At 41.5% G+C, this 12,224-nt stretch overlaps 1 protein-coding gene across 1 annotated transcript in view; it reads left to right on the top strand.

The window, feature by feature from the left end:
• LOC589365 (alkaline phosphatase) overlaps positions 1 to 12,224 on the top strand; it is a 38,480-nt gene that overhangs the window by 21,456 nt on the left and 4,800 nt on the right. Inside the window, exons 2-6 of the mRNA XM_030986901.1 lie at positions 4,468 to 4,688; positions 6,329 to 6,503; positions 7,572 to 7,747; positions 8,411 to 8,615; positions 11,937 to 12,077. Coding sequence (XP_030842761.1) covers positions 4,468 to 4,688; positions 6,329 to 6,503; positions 7,572 to 7,747; positions 8,411 to 8,615; positions 11,937 to 12,077 — 918 coding nt within the window. The remainder of the gene's footprint in view (positions 1 to 4,467; positions 4,689 to 6,328; positions 6,504 to 7,571; positions 7,748 to 8,410; positions 8,616 to 11,936; positions 12,078 to 12,224) is intronic.

Here is a 12,224-nt window from a genome sequence, read left to right as displayed (position 1 = left end):
AAAGAGTTAGGCGTACATTGTTCTCTATTCACCCCTTTTATACAACCTTGGCATTATTCATTTAGGCAAGTTGTCAGAAATGGAATGGAGCTATTCTGATATCTTTTTGTCCTGGCATTGATAGATTTGTACGTTCGGCTGGTCCTGAGCTGCATGGAATGAGTTGTGTCGTTGAGAGGGAACACATTCGAGTATATATGGGAACGTACACATGCTTCGGCAAACTTTGTACATAGGTCATGCCTTCTTTCTTCTAATGTTTCTATTGATGAAAACACGATAGCAAGTGTACTCTAATCGAATTTCAATGACCTTGCCCGTCAAATATTGAATTGTGCGCACATGATTTCTATGGGATATACAACAGGGTATTGAAATCACATTTGAGTTAATATTTGATTTGATAGTTGCAATTGTGCCTCCTTGGAGAACGAAAAAGCTAAATCGGCTCTGAGTCGTCGTGACGTCAGACCAGTGGTGTGATTGTCTACCGATTCGGCTTTAATTCGGACTTGGGGGCGTAACTGCATTACAATTCAGCTGGTTGGTATTCTTATCATCATTCAGAACCTAAATCGGGAAGATAATGTTTGTTTGGATTTCCATTTGAAATAATAAACGCCATTAAAAAAATGCCCCCCCCCCTCCCCCAACAAAAGAAACCAACAACAACAAAAATCAGATCGCGGGAGGGCCGTGTAGTGTGCGCTGGGCATTAAGGGATTTTGTATAATGTTTGTGCAATGCTATTATATAGCGAGCATGTATAATCATCAATTTTCTTTCAAGAACATAGAAATAATTATTTATCTTTTCAGTACAGAGCAAATGGCAGCGATGCTTTCGAGGTAAAACAAATAGTTGCCAATTTGTGTATGAACAATCGCAAATTTTGTACTATTATTATCCTTTATCGGACTTCCCTCCAATTTCCACTTATCCGTTTTTATCGTCTTTTTTTTGTCAAACCACTTTTATCAGGGTCGTGCAAATTGCAAACATGCGTGGCGTCGTTTCACGAAAACCGTCATAAGTACAAGTTCACCGACATCCTAGTAAAACGCGTGCTAAATTTAATACACGCGTTTTAAGCCGCCATAAGACGGTTTCGTGAAACCCTGCCATTGTTCAGGGAAATTGGTCTTTTCCGTTTTCAAATCCTGTTGCGGTTAAGTATCAGTAATAATTTCTATCAAATCGTTTCCATATTCTATTTATTATATTGTATGTATATTGTAGCAAGTTTATGTAGCCGATCAGTTCATACCTTTGTATAATACTGTTAAAATTGATTTACAGTAAGTTGTAATAGTAGTAATGTTGTAGTAGAAGTATCATTATCATTATTATCATCATAATTATTGGTGATGGTGGTTATTTTACCTGACTGCTAAGAAAGCATAAATGCTTGTAAGTAAGCAACCAGACGACCGACGGCTTTAGGTCCTCTCCGAGGGACCTGGTAATGAGGATTAATGCCTTACCAAAGGGCACTAGCGCATCGACTTGGTTTCGAACCCGGGTCACAGGATTACGAGACCACTGCTCTATCGACTGAGCTATCGCGCCTCCTCCTGATCATCGTTATTGTAATCATTGAATTGCCTTGGCATTTATTTCGTTTTCTCACTGTCTCTCTGATACGTTTTCTTACTTTTGTTAGCGCTGCAATGACTAATTATGCAGAAAAGCGAATGAATTCTTAATTAAACCTAGATTTTCATGCCGTTGTGCGTTGATCAAATCCCCATAACCTATATTATGATAGTCTATATACGAGTTCCTGGTAAAATTGAAATTCTATGATCGCAAAAGAGTTCCAAGAATAAACTCGAAAGCAATTTCAATCCCCTAAGCTGTTGCCCAAGTTCAAGTTATGTAATAAGGTCATTATGATGTCCGCGAATATAAATAGGTGACATATGAGGATATTGACATTATTTTTATTATGTTGATTACCGGAAAGTCTTTGCGCTCGTGTTGCCAGATGGTAAATTAATTTCCTAGGGTTTTATTTATCACATAATTATGCCCCCCTCAATTTTTTTTTTGTGTTTTGGAGGAACCCCCCCCCCTCATTTTTTTAAATTGTGCTAATGGGTGACCTCAAAAAGGTGACTACACCCCCTCCCCAAACGGAACGAAATATCGATCGGCCAATTGTTCAAATTCGGCTGGCTGAGTCGCTGCGAAATTTCGGTGCGATTTTAAAATTTTAACCCCCCCCCCCCCTTCGAAGAAATCCTGCGTACGCGCCTGGACAGGCCAAAACTATGTGCTCTTTTTCATAAGTTTGCTGATCAAAAATCATGTTCTCAATGGTAGGTATAATGTAGAATGACTTTAATCTAATTTCTGGTTGAAAAAACCGTAGCAGATCCGCGCTAGAAGTGAAAATTACGCGGTATAGTTCCTTCTTTAAAATAATGATCACCAAATCGCAATTATTTGCCCTCTTTAATGGCCATGAATTTCGGGTTTGTGTTTAATATTCAACTCCCGCCCTCGGTCAGCTGGCTATATCTGTTTGACAACGGGTTTGGTGTTTTCTCAAAGTATATAGAATTTGAGGATTTACATAATTTATTCAGGGTTAGTTTCTTTTGATCAGTTTTAATCCTGAAAATAGGAAAAGAGAAGGTTTTGGAAATTTGATAACAAACGGAACCGAGGCTGACTTGAGAGCTGAGTAAACTAACTCAATGCCAAAGTCTTCCAGCAAAGAAAGAAGAGAGTGGTTGCTGTTGATTATAAGGATGCAGACAAATAAACATGCATATATTTGCGAGGTCTTGGTTTGAGAGGAAATTCAAAGTGTAATAGCATTTTTTCTGAAAAAAAGAGGGAAGGGGTAAAATCATTCCTTTTACGATCCCTTTTTTGTTTCTTTTCCTTTTCCAAAACAAATTTTGTGTGGCTGCATCTTTTCCTTGGTTTTGTGTTATAGGCAGTAAATGTACTTTTGTCGACTATCTATTTGCGGGCCAAAAAAATGAAAATGTTAAATTCCAACTGCATTTGAAAAATAATACTAATTTAGAACTTCCCTCAAAACGAAAGGGCTTGAAAATGTCTTTTTGTGGGAAATTACGACCGTCCGTTGTCGAATCGACTTTAGTGATTGCAATCCTTTTAGTAAATAGTCTGATTTTCAGACACTTGTACCGAATGGTTCTCCGTTTTTCATGTGCTGCGCAAAGATTCAATCGATTTAATTTTGGCCATTTCAAGAAGTGGGTTAGTGTATAGACAAATCCTCATGTACCCCTTATACAGCTCATTTTATGTATGTTATTACCAAAGAAAAAAAGAAGTCAGTCAGTCAGTCACTCAATAGTATCTGACGGTGAAGTCTAGAAAGTAAACGGTTATCCTTGCATAATTTGATTACTAGGACACTGCTGACGTTTAAATTTCACAGATAGGACATACATGACATATTCATAATCCTGCAAAGTTCTACAGAATTTGATGTTGGCTGCAAATGGGAAATAGTACATTCAATCTGGCTATTCATAGTCACCTAACTTCGCCCCCAGCGATCTCGAAGCGGCAGACAGCTAAAAAATCTCGTTAATAAGTACACAGGAGTTGACGACAATTGTAGACTGCAGGTTTATAAAATGCATTGGTGGGGGAATACAGCAGTACTAAAAGCCAACACCTCTAGTGCTTTAACGGGGAAGGAATACACCCTCCTTCTGAACAAAATAATCCAGGCTACACAACTTCATTTCCTCAAATTCTCTCTCTTTTCCCATGATAACTAATCCGTATAGCACATTAAATCGTGTAACAATACAAAATGATTCCCGAGCCATGGACATCGCGTCATTCTGGCCGGGGGGGGGGGGCGCTCTAATGGTTAACCTTTTCACACACAAATCATTAAACATGGATCCGTCAAAATTGGGCATTCTGACAGCTTTCTAAAAGAATATTGCCATTTTTGTTTCTAAAAAGACACTAATGATCGTCGCTGTGTTGGTCGACTTTTGCATATGACTGCCTTGGCCCCGTCTTCATGCATGGTCTTATTAACACTTGTGATCAGTCGCAGTTGTGTTTTTGATTTATTGGAGCTCTCTCGATCAGTCCGGATTAATCGCAAATCGAAAAATGCAAGACGGGACCGGTCATGCAGTCTTCACTTTTTTGTCCAACGCTGTTCTAGCCAATAACATACCTTCCAACCAATCATTAACGGGCATGGCGGCTCAGTGGTTAGAGCGCCCGCCTCATGAACCGGAGGTCGTGGGTTCGAACCCCGGCCGAGTCATACCAAAGACTTATAACAATGGGACCATCTGCCTTCTAGCTTGGCGCTCATCATATTAGATTGGAGAAGGGTAGTAATAACATATTATGTTATGCAGTGCCCGCTGGAAGAGCAGTTTCATAACTGAAGCGGCTACCATTGCTAAATAAAACGTTATTATATTATTATTATTATTATTATTATTACAGATGCTGCCTTCTGGAATAACCAAGCGCAGCGGACCCTTGAGGAGGCCCTGAATCTTCGACAAAACCAAGGCATCGCGAAGAATGTCATCTTCTTCCTCGGAGACGGCATGGACATCACCACCACCACCGCTGCCCGCATCCTCCGGGGCCAGATGGACGGTGAGACGGGGGAGGAGGGCTCCTTGGCCTGGGATGATTTTCCGCATGTGGCCCTGTCGAAGGTGAGACTGTAAAAAGCTTTCGCAAAGACGACGGGAGAATTACGAGGATACAGCTCTTCCGTCGTGTTTAGGGAACGAACGCTATCATGGCCGCGTACGGTCGTGAAAATCAACAGGACAGAGAGAATTCTGGTTCGTGCATGCGCAGATTGATTTTTCGCTCGCGTTTCCGTTATCTTTGCCTCCCGTCGTGTTTGCGAAAGCGCGCTAGTAGTCCTCAGAGGCAGTGGCTGTGGCGTGGCTACATTCATGGGAGACGGGGGCACACGGGGCACGTGCCCAAATTGAGTAGTGACAAAATAAAAAATGGGGAAAAAAGAGACAAAGGGAGAAAGGAGAAGGAGAAATGAGGGTGCCTGGACCACCTCCCTCGACCTCCCTTAATAAGTATTCTTGTAAAGTTGCATTTCATTATCCGTGTATTACATACTGATGCCCCCCCATCGTTGTAATGCCCCCCCCCCCCCCCTCAGGTTGTGGTCCGTAGGCTATACGCAACTGGTCCGAGGGATATGTTCAACCTATAGTCCCGTTGAATAAAACTTGCCACCATCACTCAACAGACAGTCGATCAAGTCAAGGTTTCCATGGAAGTTATCATTAATGGCAAAGTTACTATCAATTTTTAAGTTTGATGCAACGGGGCCCAGATCTTCCGCCATCAAGGTCATCTGCATGTTGCCCACATGTTCCTTGTAGTACATTGCTTTGTGGAATGGTGGCGAAGGCGTAAATGTACAGTCTTCTATATAAAGCGTAATAAAAGTTTGTAAAGGAGACTAGAAGGTAAAGTGCATTGGTGGGCCGAAACTGCCATAATAATATCAAAAATAATGATCTTTTTACCCAGAGAAGTCTCATCAGTATTAATATTGCTCTTCTTGAGGGCTCTGCAAGTACCACATTAATTGCTATATTATGACCCCATTTACACCTGGGTGGAGAGTAGCAAATATGGATGAGTGTCTTGCCAAAGGACATTGGTACCGGCCTGAGATTCGAACCGTCAACCCTTGGGTTGAGCGTCCAATGATTGAACCACTATACCACGACACCTCCGCACATTCAAGCCGCCCTCATCCATTGGAAATAATAATAATTAATACAAAATTGGGTAGAAATATTACTATATTTATTACAACTACAATTGATATGCCTAATAGGGGCGGGCAGAATTCCTGATATCATACCCGCTGAAGAAAAAATAATAATCGGGATTTTGATTATGCTACCAAACATACACTGTGTAAAGATTGGGCAATATTTTTTCGACACTTTGTCCAACTTTGTGCCAATAGTCAACCCAACCATCTATTGGGCAATATTTTGCCCAGTGGTAAACGTAAGTACCCTATACTTCACACGTGCATACTTGTTTCGTATTTTGACTAAAATTTGGGCAAAGATATGACCCTCTAACTGCCCGACTACGGTAGCCTACTAATTGTTGGGGAAATCTTTACTAACTGTTGGGCAAAATACGAAGTGTTGGAAAATATTGCACAACCTTTTCACAGTGTTAATCCTCTACTGAGGAAGCTTGGGGGACCAAGACTGATTCGCCTTCATCTTTCTGAAACTTAAAGTGCGCTAATTCGAAGCGGTAAACTTAATTCTCATTTTTGTGTTTCTTCGTCCAGACATACAACACGGATCAACAAGTTGCGGACTCGGCCGGTACAGCGACGGCATTTTTATGCGGCGTGAAGGCTAAAGCCGGTACACTTGGAATTGACGACGGGGCCGAAAGGGGTAGCTGTGCGTCTGTTGCAGGGACCGAGGTGGACTCTGTTCTTGTTGAGGCGAACCGAGCAGGTACTAAATGATGTTTTTAAAATTCTGTTTGTATGTTTTCAAAATACCCAATCATTAATTTGGCACCTGAATATCTTATTGACACCCTCCAAATATATACACCATCTCGTAATCTTCGCTCAGCAACCGACACATGTAAACTTATCATTCCCAAATCTAGACTCTCAGCAGCTGAAAAAACGTCTTGCAGTGGCTGCATCAAAGACTTGGAACAGCATTTCTCTTTCCATAAGGAAAATTACCTGTCTTGCCACCTTCAAAAGATCCCTTAAAAACTTACCCTTTTCCCCCAGTGATCTATGTGATCTACTTCATGTGAGACTGTACATTTTGTTGTCCTCTTTTCATATATTTGTATTTGAAAGCGCTATGGTACTTATTGTTTTAAGCGCTCCTAAATATATATTCGATATTGTTATTATTATCACGAGACAGTCATAAGCACAACATCACTGACATCCCATTACAACATGTGTTAAATGTAATATTTTTAGTATACGAGTCCCAATAGGATGTCGGCTAACTTGTAATGATGATGCCGTCGTGAAACGACAACTGGTAGAAATCAGAATAACGTCTCGCGCATTATGAAACTTTTCAATTTTCACAATGAATAATGATAATAATAGTTCGTCCTAATATAGCGCTTTGCAGGACCACAGCCCCTCTCAAAGCGCTTTACAGGTATATATTATTACCACGGTAATCAGATTCAGGCTTACCTGCACACAATGTATGCACATTCTCCACTACCTGTTACATTCCAGCCAGGTGTCATTTTTAGAAGCGCACACTTGCTCATCTAACCACAATAACTTTCGCATCTTACCCGGTACCCATTTAACACCTGGGTGGAGAGTGGCAAATGTAAATCAATGTCTTGCCAAAGGACAATAATGCCGCGGCGGGACTTGAACCACGGACCTTGTGATCCACAGTCCGGTGACATATCCACTTGACCACGACATCGCAAACACCGCAAACAAATCATTAGAAACAAAGATAACACTTATATATTTTCATTGCCTTATGTTAACATATCCTATATCTTCGCAATACCTTTCAAAGGTAAAGCCACCGGTCTCATCAGCACTGCTCGCGTAACCCATGCGACTCCAGCGGCCGCGTATGCTCACTCGGCGGAGAGAGACTGGGAGAACAACGACCGCGTGCCCGATGAGGAGGCTGACGAGGGGTGTATCGACATCGCGAGGCAACTCGTAGAAGAGAACAACTTCATTAATGTGAGTATAATATTGATGATGTTTCAAACAGACAAGCTGTAATTCCAACAAAATAAGGGGAGGGGGATGTGGTGGGCAACCACTAGGCCGAAATTACCGCCGTCGACCACTTGACGCAAACGACAAAACATTTAGGGGTTCAATCGTTATATTCCGTGGATATGGGTTAGGGCGAGAGGGGGGGGGGGGTGCACCCGGGCAGCGAGGTAGTCCATGTCATTATTCTCATCACATCTAATACATATTAATGGCGAAATTACATTGCAACGATAATAAAATCGTTAGTGGCTGTTTCCATGAGAAAAAAAAACATGAAAGAAAAATTGCCCAGTCGCTTCGCTGAAACTTAAAAGTTGATATGCGGACAAAAGATGACAACACATTACACAACCCCCTTGACAACAAAAGTACATCTATACATCCAGGATGATAATTCATAGATATTTATTGTATTATACTGATGTTATTATCGTCATGTTTTTTCCTGCTAGCTCATTCTTAGGGGCGGGGTAAATTTCGACACCACCCTTGACCATAAGTATGGTTCCAAGAACACGACCGGCTTTTTGACAGGCGGACTATATTATTCTCATAATTGTTAACATCATCGTCATTCTCATTATTATCGTGTTTTTTTTTCGTTCTCGCGTGTTTTCCTACAAGCTCATTCTTGGTGGCGGTCGTGTTAATTTTCTTCCAAACACTACGCTTGACCCAGAGTATGGTGACGAGAACACGACAGGCTATCGCACAGACGGACTCAATCTGATCGAACAATGGCTATCGGTAAAAGGGTCGTCTGCGCAGTACGTGTGGAACAAAACCGCTCTTGATCGAGTTGATCTGTCATCAACCGAGTACCTATTAGGTGTGTGTCGAATTGAATATTCACTATCGTATTTGAAATTTTGAAGGAGGGACTTAGGGAGGGGGGGGGGGGGGTCCTCCCCTTCTGGCAGATTTCTGACCAAGAAAACGAAACGTAGCAACCTTTAATCCTTGTTCAGATATGACGCGGAAACCCTGGTAGTAAACAGGGTGAATACGCGTAGGATCTTTGTTGAACGCAGTTGCCATTCATTTAAATGTTTAAAAAAAACATGCGTTGTTTGTGTCAAATCTAAAAGGAGCCTTTAGCAGTTAATCATAGAGTGTCAATAACTAAATCACATACAATACCGACGTAATTAAAAAAGAATAACAAGGGACCAATTTTCAACTGCCTATAAAGTGAGGGCGTCGCTGGGCCTATAAAGTGAGGGCGTCGCTGGAGGGAGGGGGGGGGGCCGAGGGTTGGCCATAGCTCTCGATTAAATTTCTTAACTTTCGAGACAACTCACAATGGTCCTGCTACCATGGGGCGGATACATGTCACCATGGGTGTCGATCCCGGGGGGGATGGGGGGGATATATCCCCCCCCCCCAATATTTTAGGTGGGGGGGATGGCCTGTACAATCATCCCCCCCCAATAATTCACCATCAAAAAAAAAATGAAGAGAAAAATTAATGATGAGAGCCCGATGAGAGTAGTTAATGGTTATTACCCGCAAGATGACCATCAATATACACATTTTTCTATCTCATTTTCATAATACATACATATATAAATAGAAAACGAAGTAAATAAGACAACCGTAATATGAGACAAGAATATCACATGACTTTTGGCCAGTTCAATCTGAAGTGATTTTTAAAGCTATGACTATGTGGGGTTGATGATGCGTTTTTTTCATAATGCAAGTAAAGTAATAAAATATTGTATCATTGAAGAGAAAGACGGTTTTGTCCAAATGGCAGCATGTAGGAGACGAAACTTTCAGTGTGTTCCCTGATTCTGATTTTGGTTCATTGATTTCATCCATTTCTTTGTTTATTTATATCTCTACATGTAAAACATTTAAAGAACTTTTTTCCGAAAGGAGCAAAATCTTTAGATAGCAAATGGAGATAATGATATACATTTTCCTCTATTTGCCTTGAACAAAATTATTAACCTGAATTACGAGAGAAATTATGAACACATGCATCTTTTAATAACAATTTTTCATAGACACCTGAACAAAATCGGGTAAACAAAGAGTTCTTTCTTAAGTTACACACATGGATCTAGTGCCTCTTGAAAAGAAAGCAAAACAAAAAAAGTGTTCCTCCCCCCCCCCCCCCAAGCCCCTAAACGAAATATCTGACAACGTAATTTTCCAATTTCCGGGGCCCAATTTTTTTTTTGCTCATCTGACCGTGATTAAATGCCTTAAAACCCCTGAGCTTCCGGGGGCTCTGCTCCCTGGACCCCACCTAGGGCCCTTAGACGGACGGCTGGATGCTCATCTGACGGTAATTTAAAGCTTAAAACCCCTGAGCTTCTGTGGTCTCGGCCCCCAGGACCTCACGCCAAGTGTCCGGCCAGTGTCACAAATAAGGTATCAAAATATGCTCATCTGACCGTAATTTATTGCCCAAAACTCCTGAGCTTCCGGGGGCTCCGCCCCCTGGACCCCGCGCCAATTCGTGACCTGCCAGTGTCACAAATAAGGTATCAAAATATGCTCATCTGACCGTAATTTATTGCCCAAAACCCCTGAAATTTTCGGGGCTCCGCCCCCTGGACGCCACGCCAATTCGTGACCTGCCAGTTTCACAAATAAGGTTTAAAAATATGCTCATCTGACGATAATTTAATGTATAAAACCCCTGAGCTTTTTGGGGCTACGCCCCTGGACCAAGCACCAATTTGTGTCCTGCCAGTGTCACAAATAAGGTATTAAAATATGCTCATCTGACCGTAATTTATTGCCCAAAACCCCTGAACTTTCGGGGCCCCGCCCCCTGGACCCCACGCCAATTCGTGACCTGCCAGTGTCACAAAATAATAAGGTATAAAAATATGCTCATCTGACGATAATTTAATGTATAAAACCCCTGAGCTTCTGGGGGCTACGCCCCTGGACCCAACACCAATATGTGTCCTGCCAGTGTCACAAATAAGGTATTAAAATATGCTCATCTGACCGTAATTTATTGCCCAAAACCCCTGAGCTTCCGGGGGCTCCGCCCCCTGGACCCCCGCCGAGAAACATTCAGCGGAGCCTGCATGTAAGAGTGGGGTGATGGGGATTTGTTTGTTGTCTACCCCCCCCTCCCCCCCCCCCCCAAAAAAAAAGTTCTTGCCACTGCCGGTGTCACCATTACGTACCAATATTTGGCTAGCATAATTTCAAATTTGGACCCCCCCCCCCCTAAGAAATCCTGGATCCGCGCCTGCTTCTATACCTCTTGGTAGCTTTGATCCATTGCCAAAAATATTTTGGCACCTATCATCCCCCCCAACCACGGATACAAATCGACACCGTTGCATGTCACTTAGAATGTTCTAGCGATACTAAGTTCTGGGGTGTTTCACTAGGATCCTGAGTCGAACTTAACTCTAAGTTGGACTTAAAAATTACGGAGAGCCATTAGCATCCTTGAAAATATTTTGTAAAAGTTATTTTAAAAGGCATAAAATGTTGATTCAAATCATTCATATTTTCTATTATCGTGGGAGATTTCATGTTCTTGATGTGGAATTCATGAAAAGTCTAAAATACTTGAATTTTTGCTTTTGAATATATTTAAAAAAAGGCTACAAATGGCTCTCCATAATATTTAAGTCCAACTTATAGTTAAGTTCAACTTAGGATCTTTGTGAAACACCCCCCTGGTCTAAATTCTGAGCCCTTTCACTTTTAAAGAATGTTGGGTTAAAACAAAGTTACCCTGCTCGGGGGGAATAATGTATCCAATCGACTTTTGGGATTTTCCGTTTAAATTGCATATTATTGCTAAGATCAAAACAAAGAATAAAATTGTTTAAATGGGCAACCCCAAAATTGTCCAAAGTTTACTGGACACAAAACTAAAATCTTCCTAGCAAAGATGTACCCAACATTTTTATAGTGTTGTATAATATGACATGATATCGGATAGATTTAACATCTCACAGCACATCGATATCAACAATTTCATTGAACTCAAACTTAATCAAAATTAGGTGATCTGATGTTCCCTGTTTGCTTTTGAGTTGAATAAAATATCTGAGCTGAACTGCCGTAGTCTTCAAAGATTAAGTTTAACGTCGACCACTGTAAAAGCTTCTTTTTCTCGGAAATGGAATATGGAAAAATTGATGTTCTCCGTTATTTAAAACAGGTCTGTTTGAACCAAGCCACATGAAGTACGAGGTGGACAGATTGAACGACACGGCCGGAGAGCCCTCCATTGCCGAGATGACGGAGCTTGCGATCAACATGTTGAGCAGTGATGAAGATGGCTTCTTTCTCATGGTGGAAAGTAAGTTCATTTTTGAGCCTCTCGATCCAGTTGACCGAAGTTTCACGAGACTGGAGACCAACAAAACCAGAGGTCTCAGAGACGGCATGCTAGTTAGCCTCGAGGACCTTTCGACAACTTAAGGCCCTCCAACGAAATTGACCAACT

This window comes from Strongylocentrotus purpuratus, unplaced genomic scaffold (genome assembly GCF_000002235.5).
Source record: "Strongylocentrotus purpuratus isolate Spur 01 unplaced genomic scaffold, Spur_5.0 spur5_scaffold_16, whole genome shotgun sequence".
Classification (NCBI taxonomy): domain Eukaryota; kingdom Metazoa; phylum Echinodermata; class Echinoidea; order Camarodonta; family Strongylocentrotidae; genus Strongylocentrotus; species Strongylocentrotus purpuratus.
This window is presented reverse-complemented; position numbering and strand designations above follow the sequence as displayed.